The sequence below is a fragment of the Kryptolebias marmoratus genome, linkage group LG11, assembly GCF_001649575.2.
Source record: "Kryptolebias marmoratus isolate JLee-2015 linkage group LG11, ASM164957v2, whole genome shotgun sequence".
Taxonomy (NCBI): domain Eukaryota; kingdom Metazoa; phylum Chordata; class Actinopteri; order Cyprinodontiformes; family Rivulidae; genus Kryptolebias; species Kryptolebias marmoratus.
Genome location: NC_051440.1, coordinates 1569374 through 1583609, shown reverse-complemented (window position 1 = coordinate 1583609; position 14236 = coordinate 1569374). Strand labels below are relative to the sequence as shown.

Sequence of the window (14236 nt, the reverse complement as noted above, 5' to 3'; positions counted from 1 at the left end):
AAAAACCTTAAAAGATATCAATACCAAAAGTCATAGCACCCTTCTCCTGAACGAGCTGAACGTTTTGATACCTGAATGGCTGAAATCGCTTAAAAATTGCGGCCTGCGATAGATGCCGAAAAACGTACGGAATAGTGAAAGAAGAAGAAGAATAAAATTAAAGAGAAACAGGAAAACAATGGTGTGAATGCTTAAAAGCATTCACACAATAATAATAGATAATAAAGAGAAACAGGAAAACAATGGTGTGAATGCTTAAAAGCATTCACACAATAATGCAGCAGTGTCACCTGAAGAAGCTCTATGGAGGACCAACACTGACAGAATTAAATATAAAAGCAGAAATATAAAAAGGCTCAATAAGTAAATTAAAGGCCAAATAAATAAATTTAAACACTTAAAATTAAATTAATTTAAAAAAGGAGAACTTTACCCAAGTTTTATAATTTAATTGACATTCTTATTTATTTTTTTCAGGTTAGTCCCAACAAATTACATTTTCAAGCACATAAAAAATTGTACTGTTTATAAAAATATATTCTTTGTTTTTCCTTTTCCTTATAGATTGTCTCTTGAATTAATTAATTTATTTATTCTTATTTTCCCCACAAGTGGTTTTATTTCATGTGTTGTTTTTACATTTTTCCATCTCCTCTTTTTAATTTACAGCCATCTTTTACCCCCAAACATTTACCTTTTTTATTTTAAAAGTATCTGATTTGAACACTAATTGTGTCAGCTTTCAAGGCAAGTGAACATATTTATATCACACTGGGATAGCTGCAGTAGTGTTGTGTCGTTCACAAAGAATTCGTTCAAACAAACTAATCTTTTGAGTGAACAAACTGAATCTGCACTAAACTGAATCACTTTATTAACTGATTCGTTCTTTTCTCAGTTCAGCTGAGCTCAGTTTGAGCGTGCCGGCCAGAACTTCTGTGACTCACTCATGACCTGAATCTGAATGACACAGCAGCGGATGATTGTTGATGCCTGAGCAAATGTGTCTAGTGATTCGTTCACTGCAAATGAACTGCATGTGTCACTCAGTGAACAAAACACTCTCCGACTCTGCCCTGAGTGAATGTAACCTGAATTTAACCATCACCTCCTCGCAGGGATATGCTCTCATGCCATTGGCAATTGTCTCTGTTTCTCCAAGCTAACAGCTAATGTTGAGTCCAGCTTCATGAAAATAAACGCACACACGCCTCATTCCCATAATCTTAAATGGCTGAGGGACACATAAAGTAACGAGAGGAGACAGAAGAAGAGCGAGTGAGACTCGCAGCAGAGCAAACTGCAGCAGAAAGGTGTGTGTGTGTGGAGGGGAGTGGGAGGCTGAGTGTGTAAGGCAGGCTACAAGTCTGTTATGAGGAGATTTAAAATAATAATAACAGTAGTATATATATGTGCATATGTATAATAATATCCCCTCTGTGCCCCTACAAATTATTATTATTATTATTGTTGTTATTATTATTATTATTATTATTATCAGCAATATTATAATGCTGACTGGCAATTAAACTGTATTTTAAAATCAAAACTTGTTTGTTTTGAACTTGTGTTTTTTTTTCCCCCTGCCTTTTTTACATTACATTATGATGGAAAAAAACTGTCCTGGTTCTATTTGAGTAGCAAACATGAAAAAAGCTCCTCTGATTTTCAACACATTTGAAAAGTCATTGTAAGAATTGCAATGGCATTTATTAGTACCACAGACATGCAGTGAAGTATATGAGTGGTGAGGCAGAGTCTGACAGAATCAGACTGACACACACTTTAGCAAATAAGACGCATACCAAATATATTTAACACACAGAACACTGTTTTTACCTTTAATGCCAGCTGCTGGTACCTGTGTCTGAGCTGCTGGACTGAGTCTGTGGGGCTGGCACCCAGGACTGCATACAGGTCTTTCTCTTCTGTTTCACACATCTGGAACAAATAAACACTGACATCAAATTGAGACCAAAACCCCAGCAGGTAAAGGTCGTTAGGTGGTTTGTTTCAGGGAAATCAGTTCTAAACTGAGTATTTGCCATTCCATTGAATCACAGCTCCTATTTCTATTCATTAGCATGACTCAAGATACTGATGGATAAGACCCCGATGCTAGGTCTGACTCTGGTGTTGTATTAGTTCCAACCACAGAATTTGGGTTGGGTCGTGGGTTGGAATAATGGGAACCTGCATTGATCATAAATAGGAAAAGTAGCCAGAATTCCATTTGCCATGCTTTCATTTTATTTAAGAGATAGTCCTGGCAAAAAACATTCTTCTTGAATTTTCCTGAAGGTGCAAAAAAACCTTTTCAGCAACTTAATACACTGTTGGTTTATGTTGTGAACTACCTATACCTATATGTAATAATCAACCTATATGATTCGGCAGCTCATACTATTGTTTTACCAGGAAAATGTGGAAATGACAATGACAGTATAATGTTTGTGGTAAACTCAATCTTTGGAGTGAGCAACGGTTTATTACTAGTTATTTAATAATGGACAGCACTGTAGCCAGAGGCAGTTGTTTTTAAATGCGCTTTATAAATAAATGGATTTGATCAAGATAGATTTAAAAAGTCTATTCCACAAGATCATTATTCTACCCGAGAAATGAACTACCCAAACTAGGTCTTTATAATTGCTAAAAAAAAATATAAGAACAGCAGTTAATCCACTGCGAAACAGCTAAAAATGCATTTATCTATAACAGAACCAGTGGAGCTCATCGGACCTGATTCTACATACCGTCAAAACAAAAGTCCTTTTCGTTCCGTGGACGGGATAAAAACCAAGACCGAGTCAGAATTCATGCTCTGGGGAAATGGGTAAGTTCAGAAAAAAAAACTGGCTTCATGTTTCTAATAAAACATTGTTTACTTCTGATTTTCATCTAAGCTCAAGGTTTGTAGCACACCTCACACATCAAAGGCGAAACGGCGTCCTGTATTATTATGAGTCCCCATGAAACTAGTGCCTGACTGGAAGTAGTTCCGCTTACCAACGCGAGGAGGTAGAGTGTTATACCAACAACTGTTAGACTGCTAAGAATTACATGTATCATCACGTGAACGCACATAAATAAATTAACGGACCTTTACACTGAAAAATCTGAATTTCCGACTTCTAACTTATAAACAACAACTAGAACGTCACCCGGAAGTAAGAGTCATGGACGCCGTATGTTTATTTTTTTGTTTGTTTGTTTTCCCTTTTATTATTATTGCCATCTTATACAACAAACATTGTATCGGCATCAGATGTACACAAACTTAAAAAAGACCTGAAGAAGCCGACCCGGAGAGATGGCAGAGTTCTTTGTGAAAGATGGGGAAATATAGTTCGGCTTTAAGAAAATGACATTTGTGAATGAAATATTTGCCCATGATAATTATTAGATTTAATAACCTTTCAAAATTATTTTCTTTTCTCAGAGTCCCAAAAATAATGTCTTCCTTAGAAAATTCTGGTAAGTTTGGAATTTTAGGGAAAAGCCAATAGTGCACATCATCCCACAAAGCTTTACAATACACACATTCATAGAAAAGATGTTCAGTCCATTCAATATCACTGTCACAATATAAACAAGTGTTATCATCAATAGCAAATTGAAGTCTAAGGAACTCCTTAGAGGGATAAACACCTGAAAAGATTTTGAAATGGACTTCCTTAGCTTTTGGAGGAACCGGAAGATTTAAATAATTTGTTCTAATTTTTTCCCTTTGAACCTTTCAGAAGAAATGTAATATAAAATTTGGGTATGATACAAAAGGAAACATAGTACTAGTAAAGCATTCCCTAATTTTTGAATTTTTTAGTTTATTATCTGTGATACTGTGCCCGTTAATCAGAAGTCCAGGTAGCTCAGGGGTTCTGCAATCAGGGATATCGTAAAAATGTTTTGCTGTACATAAAATATTTGGGGGAATAGCTAATAATTCTTTGAAATTCACTTTTATTTATATTTAACACTGAAGTCTTCAAAAGACATATTCTCTCTATTATTTAATAAGTGCATCACAGACCAAACACCTTGTTGTAGCCAATTATTTGCAAAGATTGATTTATTATTACTTTTTATATAATAGCAATGCCACAAAAGAGTATTGTGTGTGCTGTAGTTATGTTTAGAGATTAATCTCCAATATAACAAAACTTGCTGGTGAAAGAAGGAAAGTTTAACAGGCAAATTTTTAACGTCAAAGTCACATCTAAGAAGGAAACTAATTCCGCCCAGATTAGAAAAAAATTTACTTGGAATATGGAACCATAATGCATTTTGATTTGTTAAAAAAGACCAAAGCCAGTTTATTTTTAAAGTGCCGTTCATACTGTCAAATTCTATGGCTTGTAGCCCTCCATCTTCAAACTGTTTGATTAAATTACCTTTCCTGATATAGTGAGTTTTCTGTTTCTATATAAAGTCAAAATTCATCCTATTGATAGATTTGATTGCCGAATTGGGTATTCCTAATGTATATGCAGGGTAAATAAGTCTGGAAATTTTTTCCATTTTGGTGAGAAATATTTTACCCAGAATAGATAAATCTCTGTGTGTTCATTTATTTTATTGAGTTTTACATTTTTGAAGTTTCTACCAAATATTCAGATTTTCTAAATCAGATTTATTTTTATTTATATGCACACCCAGATATTTGACATTGGATTTTGTAGGGATATTAAAAGCAGAAGATATAGGACAGTCTTTTAGAGGCAAAATTTCACATTTGTTTAAATTTAATTTAAGCCCTGAAGCCTTTGAGAATATTTCAATCAAATTGAGAATTTTGGGAATTTCATTCAAGTTATTTAAGAAGATGGTTGTGTCATCGGCTAGCTGACTAATAGAAAACTCTTTGCCTAGTACTGACAATTTACCAAATTGAGCATTTTTAATTGATATGGAAAGCATTTCTGCAGCAGCAATAAATAGTAAAGGAGAGATTGGACAACCTTGTTTTATAACTTTGTTGATGCTAAATCTTTGTGAGGTGCCATGTGGAAGACACACTGAACTGTTTGTATCTTTGTAAAATGTTTTAATTACATTAATAAATTTATTTCCAAATCCAAATAAATCTAAAGCTTTGAACATAAATTCATGTTCTATCATATCAAAGGCTTTATAAAAGTCTAAAAAGAATACAAAGCCTTCATTTTCAACTAAGTGGTCATAGTCAATTAAGTCCAAAATAAGGGGAATGTTATTGTGTATAGAGCGCCCTTTTATAACTCCGAGTTGAGTGTCAGAAATCATTTGTATATGCCTGATTTTAACCTGTTAGCGAAATGTGTGTCAGGAGCTTGTAATCATTATTTAAAAATTTTATAGGTCTGTCGGTATTCTGGGTTTTTGTGTTTTAGTTTTTTTATTCTTGTCTTCATGTTTTTTGTTCTTCATGTCATTTTGTGCAGTTACTATTCACTCCTCCCCAGTCACTCTTTTGTCTTCCTGCCACGCCCATCTACACCTGCCTCAAGTCTGGATAATTGCTTCACCTGTGCCCACTTTCCAATCACCTCCTGTTTAAAAACCCGGTCATCTCTTCCACACGCCGCTGGATCATTGTTCTTGGTTTCCTGAAGTCATGTTTTTGCTCCACACCTTGGCGTTTCATGTTTAACGTTAGTTTCTTATTTTGCTGCCACATCAGCCTTTTGTTTTTGTTTATTTTATTTTAATAAATTAGTTTTCTAAGATGAGTCTGCATTCTGGGTTCGCCTCCTTCCCCACGGTTCCTGTCAAGGTCTCAAATTATCAAGAAGAGTTGGATCTTTGCCGGGTTTAGGAATGAGCGTGATGACACCTTGTTTCATAATGTGTGTTAAACAGCCATTTTCTAACAATTCTGTAAGCATTCCAAACACAAGGGTTCTGATGTAAACCCAAAAATGTTTATAAAAGTTACTTGTTAACCAATCGCAGCCTGGAGCTTTGTCCTCCTCACATATCTGCTTATAATTGTCATCAATTTTAGGAATCAGATGTTGGATAGAATGAAAGAATGTTTCTGCCAATGAGTTATTATATGCTGAAGAATATAAATTGTTATAAAAGGTAGAAATTTCTTTGGATATTAATTTTGAGTCTGTGCATGGTTTATTATTATTTTTGCAAGCAATGTATCGCATTTCTTTCTTGTCTATTTTTTTCTAACCTACAGAAATATGCAGTACTTTTCTCACCAGCCTCAATCCACTTAGCTCGGGACCTCAGATATGCTCCTTTGGCTTTTTTAGTATAAAAATCATCTAAGTCAGACTGTAGATTTTTTTTGCGCTGTTTATCATCATCATTAAAAAACGGTTTAGAGCAGATGAGATTAAGTTCTTGAATGGTTTCTAATTCTTTTTCCTTATTTTGGAAAACTATTAATTTGCTGTGTTTGATTTAGATTTGGCGGACTTTTAATTTAAAGAATTCCCATTTTTCTGTGTAAGAATTCAAATTTTTATCACTACAAATCAAATTGAGATGCTCTAGGATTTCGTTATTAAACTTTTCGTTGTTAAGCAGGGTTGAGTTAAACTTCCAGTAACCTTTGTTCTGGGATTTTTTCAATTGAGTTGTGATACTGAGTTGTATCAGGCAGTGATCAGATAAAGGTGCAGGTGAGATTCCAGCATTTACACTATTTTGCATCAGATTGTCTGAGATAAGCCAGAAGTCAATACGGGATTTAGCTGAACCATCAGGTTTAAACCAGGAGAAGGACTGACCTCGCTGATTTGCTTCTCTCCAACGATCCACGAGGTTCAGATCTAAGCAAAAGTGTAGAACTACATTTATATAATGAGATTGAAATGTAGAGGGTGATCTATCAAGCCATTCATTATAAACCATATTGAAATCTCCTCCCAATATAAAATTGTTTGTGGAATATTTCTGAGATAGTTATTTTAGATGACTAGTTAATACAGACAATAAGGATTTAATCTGAGCAACACTGTTGTAACCATGAACATTACAGAGAATCAGAAAACTAGTTTCCATTTTGAGTACACAAATAATCCAGTGGCCTAGGTTGTTCTTCCTATGAGTTTCAAGCTTATTCTGAAAATTTTGAAATAATATGGCAACACCAGCAGATTTACTGGTACCGTGAGACAAAATTATTTTTTCCCCCCATTGATTAGACCAGAAGCTCTCATCTGCCTCAATAGAGTGTGTTTCTTGTAAAAATATGCAGTTAGCTTTGGCATTTTTGCAAAAAAGAAATATTGACTTTCTCTTAATACCATCTCTTAAACCCCTAGCATTTAAGGACACGCAGTTAAAGTTAGAAAAAAAACATAGACATAAATGGGAAGCACCAGAAAAAATAAGAAGGTAACTGAACTACTACTGTTCAGGAAAGGGTATTTGTTAGTAAGAATGAAACACTAAGTCCCTTAAACTGAATTCTTAACAGAGTAACTGACCTCTAACTAAATACCACGATTAGAAAGTATCTATCAAAAAGATTTATCAAATCTGTGAATATTTAACTTTGCCTTTTTAAATAGCCTTGTTTATTAATTTGGCTTACTTAATCAAAAGGAATTTTAGAAATAAAAAAATACAACTCTTCTTGAATCATAAACAAGCATCTTGTGATCGCGTGCACTAGTATGTGATTACTAGACATCATCACTGGATCTTCAGTCAATCAGGGAATACTCTAATTCCGCTGATGTAGCCGACGTGCCCTTGGTAGTAGACATTTTTCACCTCATAGCTTGTTAACGGCTTCCACGATCGAGTTGTTGACTTCCTCGTTTGGAGACACAATTACCTTGCTGGGTGGTGTCGGTGTTTTAAGCGTCGGGGGAGATTTCCTTTTGGTCAATGGCAGTGAAGTCTCCAAAGCATACTTGTGGTCAGCGACTGGAGAGTCATGGACGCCGTATGTCGCTAGTTACCCCCGTCAACAACACCGCCATATTGGGATGGTAGACTTGTCAAAACTGTTGAGTGATTACAGGGAGAAGGGTCATTCCTACTAAATGGTGCCTTTTAAGTCCCCATTCTATAATGTGGTATATTTTGTCTAAAGGTAGGCTAATATTTATTTTAATAATCTCATCCGATATGTTTGACTTCCCTCTACCATAAAACACAACTATATGTACGCAAGATGAGTTTAATTTAAATAAATAAATTTGATTTTAAATGCAACTTTAAACTGCCCTGTCCCCATTCATGTGTCCTTAGATTTGATTAAGTTACAGTTATAAGTAATACAAAATAAATAATTTAATTTAAAAATATATATTTTTAATAGTACTATTTATAATTGTTGTCATCCAGTGAGTTTTTATGATATTACAATATTTTTAATGTTTAAATTATAAAATATAAATTGAGTCCCTGAGTCAACTGTCCACCGTTTTACTCATGGTCCTCTTAAAGTTGATGCTGCTATCTGAAAACAATTCCAATCTCAAGTTTCATAGTGATTCATGCAAACACTGTTTTATAAATATTTACAGTGCCACCTATTTTACATTACATGGAATTCTTCAGTTGTTTTCAAGTGCAGATAGTAGCAGCAGCAGCTAGCTGTAGCATTTCATTGCAGCCTAGGGTCACTCACAACAGGGACTTCATAATATATCTGCTGGAATAAATCTATAATTGAAAACTGACAGACTTGCTAAAGTTTATAAAATAGCGTTTGCATGAACTGCAGTGAAATTTAAAAATTTAAGGCCTGTTTTAGGATAGCAGCAGCTTTAGCCAGACTAGCCGATAGCTCGTCAGTCTGGTCGGAATTCAACTGTTTTTCTCCAAAACTGATGTTGTTCAGAAAGCTATCTACAACAGGTAAGATATTAATTGTTCATAGCTTCACAGAACCACACTTCAAGAGATTTGAACTTGAATGTTTTACAGGGATTCGCTCTTGTGTTGCAAGATTTTAGAATACATTTGAAAAACTTGCACAACAATTTTTTTCCTTAAATAGTCACAGGATCGTTGTGGACGTCTGGAACTTGTCTCAATTTAGTTGATTAGTGATGAACGCATGCATGTCATGCAATGAATGCATTTCAGTGTAACTTTCAGGAAATAATAACTGAATGTTCATCTGCAGCTGCTTATCTTTAGCTAGCACAGTCAATTAACATTCGAAAACAATACATGTTTATAATTCAATTTTATAAATATATTGCTAAAATCTAGTGTGGTAATAGTTGAGAGTCATCTCCAACACATGCTCAGAGTGCTACACATTGAGCAATTATTTTGCTCAAAACTTTGATGTTAGCTGTTGGCGTCAACACCATGAACATCTCATGAATCACATGAATTAATTAAATTCTGAGAAAATAATCACTGGATGTGCATCTAGAACTGGTTGACTTTTAAAGTCACTCAAATTCAAGATAGCCACTACAGCTATTAGACCTTAGCCAACACCAAAATGGTTATATTAAATCCATTTTACAAATTTGGTGTGGTAGTAGCTGAGAGTTACTTACAATACATTTTCTAAGCAATAATGAACCTCACAACAACTCACATCACTCATGACATTATGTACAATGTTTGATCAAAACAGCTACAATATAATGCCATTATTTCTCATCATAAGGTGATCTTAGTTTAAAACTCTGTCTTAAGAGGTGTCAGGCAATATGCATTCCATCATAAAATGCTAGGCTTTTGATGTTATAAACTGAGTTCGCCACATTTGATTCAGAGAATTTGGCCAGCTCCTATAAAAACCAAGATGTTAAATCCTGATGCCAGGAAAAGAACAGCACAGGACTACCTAGAGAGAAATCTTCCCCGAAAATACAGACCTTGTATAATCTGTTAATTGAATTGGGATCAGAGGAGATGAGGTGACACAATAACGCCTATAATCTGACTTCCTGTCTGTCACTTCATTATGGCTCCTAACGAGACCTCAGAGGGAATGTGAGGAGGGAGAGGCTTGCGGTTACTAATATTATTTAGTTAATTATTTCTTCATTTTGGGTGAATTAAGGCCAATTAGTCAAATGACAAGTGTTCACTGTCAAATTGAGGAGCTGTAGCTACCACTATTAAAAAACAGTATGTTCTGTAGTGTCAAGCAGTTTCATTCAGTCCTTACTCAGGCCCTATAGAGTTGTGATTTTCATCCAGCAATATGCCATGTTACCATAAACATTTATTTTAGCATTCTGTAGTTGCTTAAAATAAATCAGTGGCTAATGTCACATAAAATATTTAATACTAGAAGCCCTCAGAGAGAGCAAACCTCCGTCAAGGCCATAGCATCAATAAAAGTGCAATCTGGATCATAATCGGCATCACCATAAAAATGTAATCAATTGCTTTTTCTTTTTTTTGTGAGAACCCTAACGTGTCCTGAAAATTTTAACCAAATCTATTTATTTGTTTTTATGTAATCTTGCTAACATACAAAGAAAGATTGGCGAAAGTAACAAAGGAGTCACCTGACCTTGACCTCTGAACCCATGACCTTGAAATCAACAGGCATTATCCTTGACTCATGATGTATCCAGCTGTGCAGTTTGACATACCTCCATTGCACAGTTGCGGAGTTAGAGCACAGGATCACCTGTGACCTTGACATTAGAACGGATCAGCAGCAAAATGTAATCCCTTGTTTCTAGTACCATGTTTGACATTTCCTGAAAATTTCATGAAAATCCATTCATAACTTTTTGAGAAATCTTGTGCACAGACAAAAAACAAACAAACACTACCAAAAACATAACCTCCTTGGCAGAGGTAATAAGCTTGTTGAACACGTCACAAGAGAAAACTCTTTTGAGTTGTGTCTTATGAAAGATTTATAAAGCCTCACTTATGTCAGTCTACCCCAGGGCAGCTGTGGCTACAATGTTGCTCACCACCATCAGTGTGTGAATGGGTGAATAAATGGGTAAATGACTGACTGTAGTGTAAAGAGCTTTGGGGTCCTTGGACTAGTTAAAGCACTATAAAAGTGCAAGCCATTTACCATTTACCAAATGAAAAATAATGGGCTAGTCGTCAGCTGTATGGAAGCGTTACCTAATAATTCATGAGTTCACCATATCTACCGCACCATGTTTGATGTCAGTTCTGTGAGTGTGTGTACCAAAAATGTTGTTGAAAAGTTTTCTTTTGTTCATATTGTTAAAAAAATTGAGGTGTTGCTCCTTCTAACAGTAGGAAAAATGTGAAGAAAGACATTATTACACCCTTTTTATACCCCTCTGATGACTCAATGTTATATCTAAAGAACATGATATGAGAAAATCACGCTATTTTTTTAAAAAAGGAGAGAGACTGATAAATATGTGTCATCTTTGTCCCGAGGGTGAAGTTGGTTTGGCAGTTCTCAAAAAATTTTAATTGGTGGTAGGAGAAAAGAGGGGCAAAAAAGTCCTAAAGGATCCAGATTGCTACATTAGAAAAACCAGGATTAATAAATAAATACATGAACAAACAGCTCATATGATCAGAGGTGAGCTACTACTGCTATCAGCTAGATAAACTGCAACATACCAATTTTACTTTTATACAAATTTTGCTATCTAAACCTCCTTTTAAATTCTTATTATATGTAGCCTTTTTAAATGTGCAACTCATATAAGATCAATGAAGCTCTGTTTTTAGTCCCTGCTTTACTGGTTTTCAGAGTTTCTCTGTGGGGGTAAATGTGGGATTTGCCCCATTCTGACAACGATGAGTATGAAAACTGGATTTCACTGACCCAATTTTAGAGATATTAATACAGAATACACATTACAAAGGTACACCCAAAATAGAACTGATAGCCAAAATAGAACTAAATAGTGACCTCATTTAATAATTTGAACACTTTTAATTGCTCTTGTTTTCTTTCAGAACAATATTTTTGTTTGTTAAATTGGTTTTGTTGTCTTGTTTTATTACTAAAACTGGCAAAGCTTTCTTTTCAAAATCATATTCCTGCCTCACGTGAGCATAGTTTACCCTGCTGGTCCATTAGCTACATTTTTTTAACAAAAACTAGATTTACAAACACTGCAAATATCTATGCTTCTGTACAGGAGTGAACTGAGCACGGTGTCCATTTTAGACGCACAACCTCGGCAATCTAAATGTTGCTGAAAGTTTAGGCCAAGGGTTACGAATACAAGTTGTTCCATTTTGTTGCTTTAATAGTAGTATTTGCATGGTTTTATTTCCATAAAGTAGAAGTAAACAAATGTAGAAATGCAAGAAGTTTTTTATTATATACAATATATATAACTAGCTATGATTCTGATTCTATTATAATTAGGCTGTGATCATTTCAAGGGTAATTTAATAATAATACTTCCCCATCTCCGAACCTTTCCTTCCACTTTTTAAAAGCCTGATTCGCCCCTGACAATAAAAGGCTTGCCTTGGTGTGACTGAGACATCTGAAAAGACAACTAGACAAAAATCTTACATTCAAGAAGGTTTATGTTAGGTTTGTGGAAAATGTCTTCAGAGATGGAGAAGCAGAGTGCAGGTGAAGAACCAGAACTGGGACGTGCATGGTACATACTTTATTGAGGGCTCTATTACCTTTGGAAACTGGATAAGAAAGCACTGCAGAGTATGAAGGCACTGCTCAGAATGAACAGGTCTAGATTTGACAAATGGACTGACTGGAGTTCTCTACTGACTTTATAGACATCTAGTAGCAGTCCTGTGTGGTGTAGAGAAAATGTTTCATAGATTCCATGCTAGCAGAGAAAATAGGGACTATTTGCGTTTCTCGTTGTGGGAAAACGAAGATACTGACATGGAACCTACAGAATGGCATATGAAAGTTCACCTGTTTGGAGCATCATCATCTCCAGGCTGTGCATATTACAGATTGAAACACCTCACTAGCCAAAATAAAAGTGAGCACCCTTCAGCAGTAAACTTCGTTAAAAAACATTTTTATGCTGACAATGGCCTAATCAATTAAGAACATCCAAGCTGCCTGTGCTAAAGGAACGTTACAACTGCACAAATTTATATCCACTGTCATGAGGTGCTGGAGTCCATCCATCCTTCAGAACGTGTTCTTGGAGTGTAGAATGTGACAATGCCGACCCCCACTGAGACACTGTGAGGTGGAGCGTCATCTTCGCCGACCCCCACTGAGACATTGTGATGTGGAGCGGCAGCGTCGGCCTGACCCACCGGAGAAGCTGTGGCGGCAGACTTGGCAGGCACTGAAGGCACTGAAGAGGGTGTTGAAGGCTCTGCAAGCTCTGTTGAGAGTGCTGGATCCTCTGAGGATTTTGCAGAGGGTGTTGGAGGCTGTGGGGGCTATGTGTGCTGGAGGCACTGGGGACTCTGCAGAGGGCGCTGGAGGCACTGTAACAAAAACCCCAAAACACCAACATTCATGACACAAGACCACTAAAGGAACCCTGCCTTTATACTTTATACAGCATGCATTAGCCTTTAATGCTTTTGTTCAACCATTAGCCTACTTAAACAAGAAACCAAATTAAACAACAATTTGATTTCCTTTTACTTCACCCACTGCTGTACCACAAACATAAAAAAGTAAGTAAAATGCATTTTAATCACTAAAATGGCTGATGATTTGAAGGTAAAATCCATCCTCCTTTCTTTCCTCAATAATAGTTCAAGTGTTTTTTCATATAGCATGACATGGTGTGTTTCAACTATAAGTCCTTATCTATTGCCATGAAGTCTAATGCAAAACTCAAGTCTGTGCAGATGTTTTCCTGGCATGTTTTCTTTTTGTGTGTTTTTTCTTTTTTTATTTATTTAATGTGCAACTGTTACCTAAGCTGGAAAATCACTTTTTTCCAAATCACAGTTTTCCAAAGAAAGAGAAATTCTAGAATATTTTGTTTACTACTTTTTTATAGTCACATGTTTCCAGCTTTTAATCTGTATGACTTTGGGGAAATGTTTTGGGTTTCCTTTCGCAAGTTTCCCCAGCAAGAAGATAGGTTAAAATTCAAAGACCATTAAGAGTCACTGGTCAGCGTTTTGTTCAAGGTCAACTGAGGCCACAGTGATAGTTTTGAGGCAGCGATAAGGATATATGTATATATGTATGTACATGTATATATATGTATATATATATATATATATATATAAAAAATTTCAAAAATTCCCTTCTCACCCTCCGCGGGTGGTCTTTGTTTCATCCTCTGAGCTCGGGTCCTCTACCAGAGGCCTGGGAGCTTGAGGGTTCTACACAGTATCTTGGCTGTGCCTAGAACTGCACATTTCTGGACTGAGATGTCTGATGTTG

At 35.7% G+C, this 14236-nt stretch overlaps 1 protein-coding gene across 1 annotated transcript in view; it reads right to left on the bottom strand.

Annotated features, from left to right (window-relative positions):
• Window positions 1–2968, bottom strand: part of dnajc24 (DnaJ (Hsp40) homolog, subfamily C, member 24) — a 16080-nt gene extending 13112 nt beyond the window's left edge. The window contains exons 1-2 of the mRNA XM_017440281.3: window positions 2757–2968; window positions 1840–1941 (exon numbers count right to left, since the gene is read on the bottom strand). Coding sequence (XP_017295770.1) covers window positions 1840–1941 — 102 coding nt within the window. The 5' untranslated portion in view covers window positions 2757–2968. The remainder of the gene's footprint in view (window positions 1–1839; window positions 1942–2756) is intronic.
• Between the last annotated feature and the right edge of the window lie 11268 nt (window positions 2969–14236).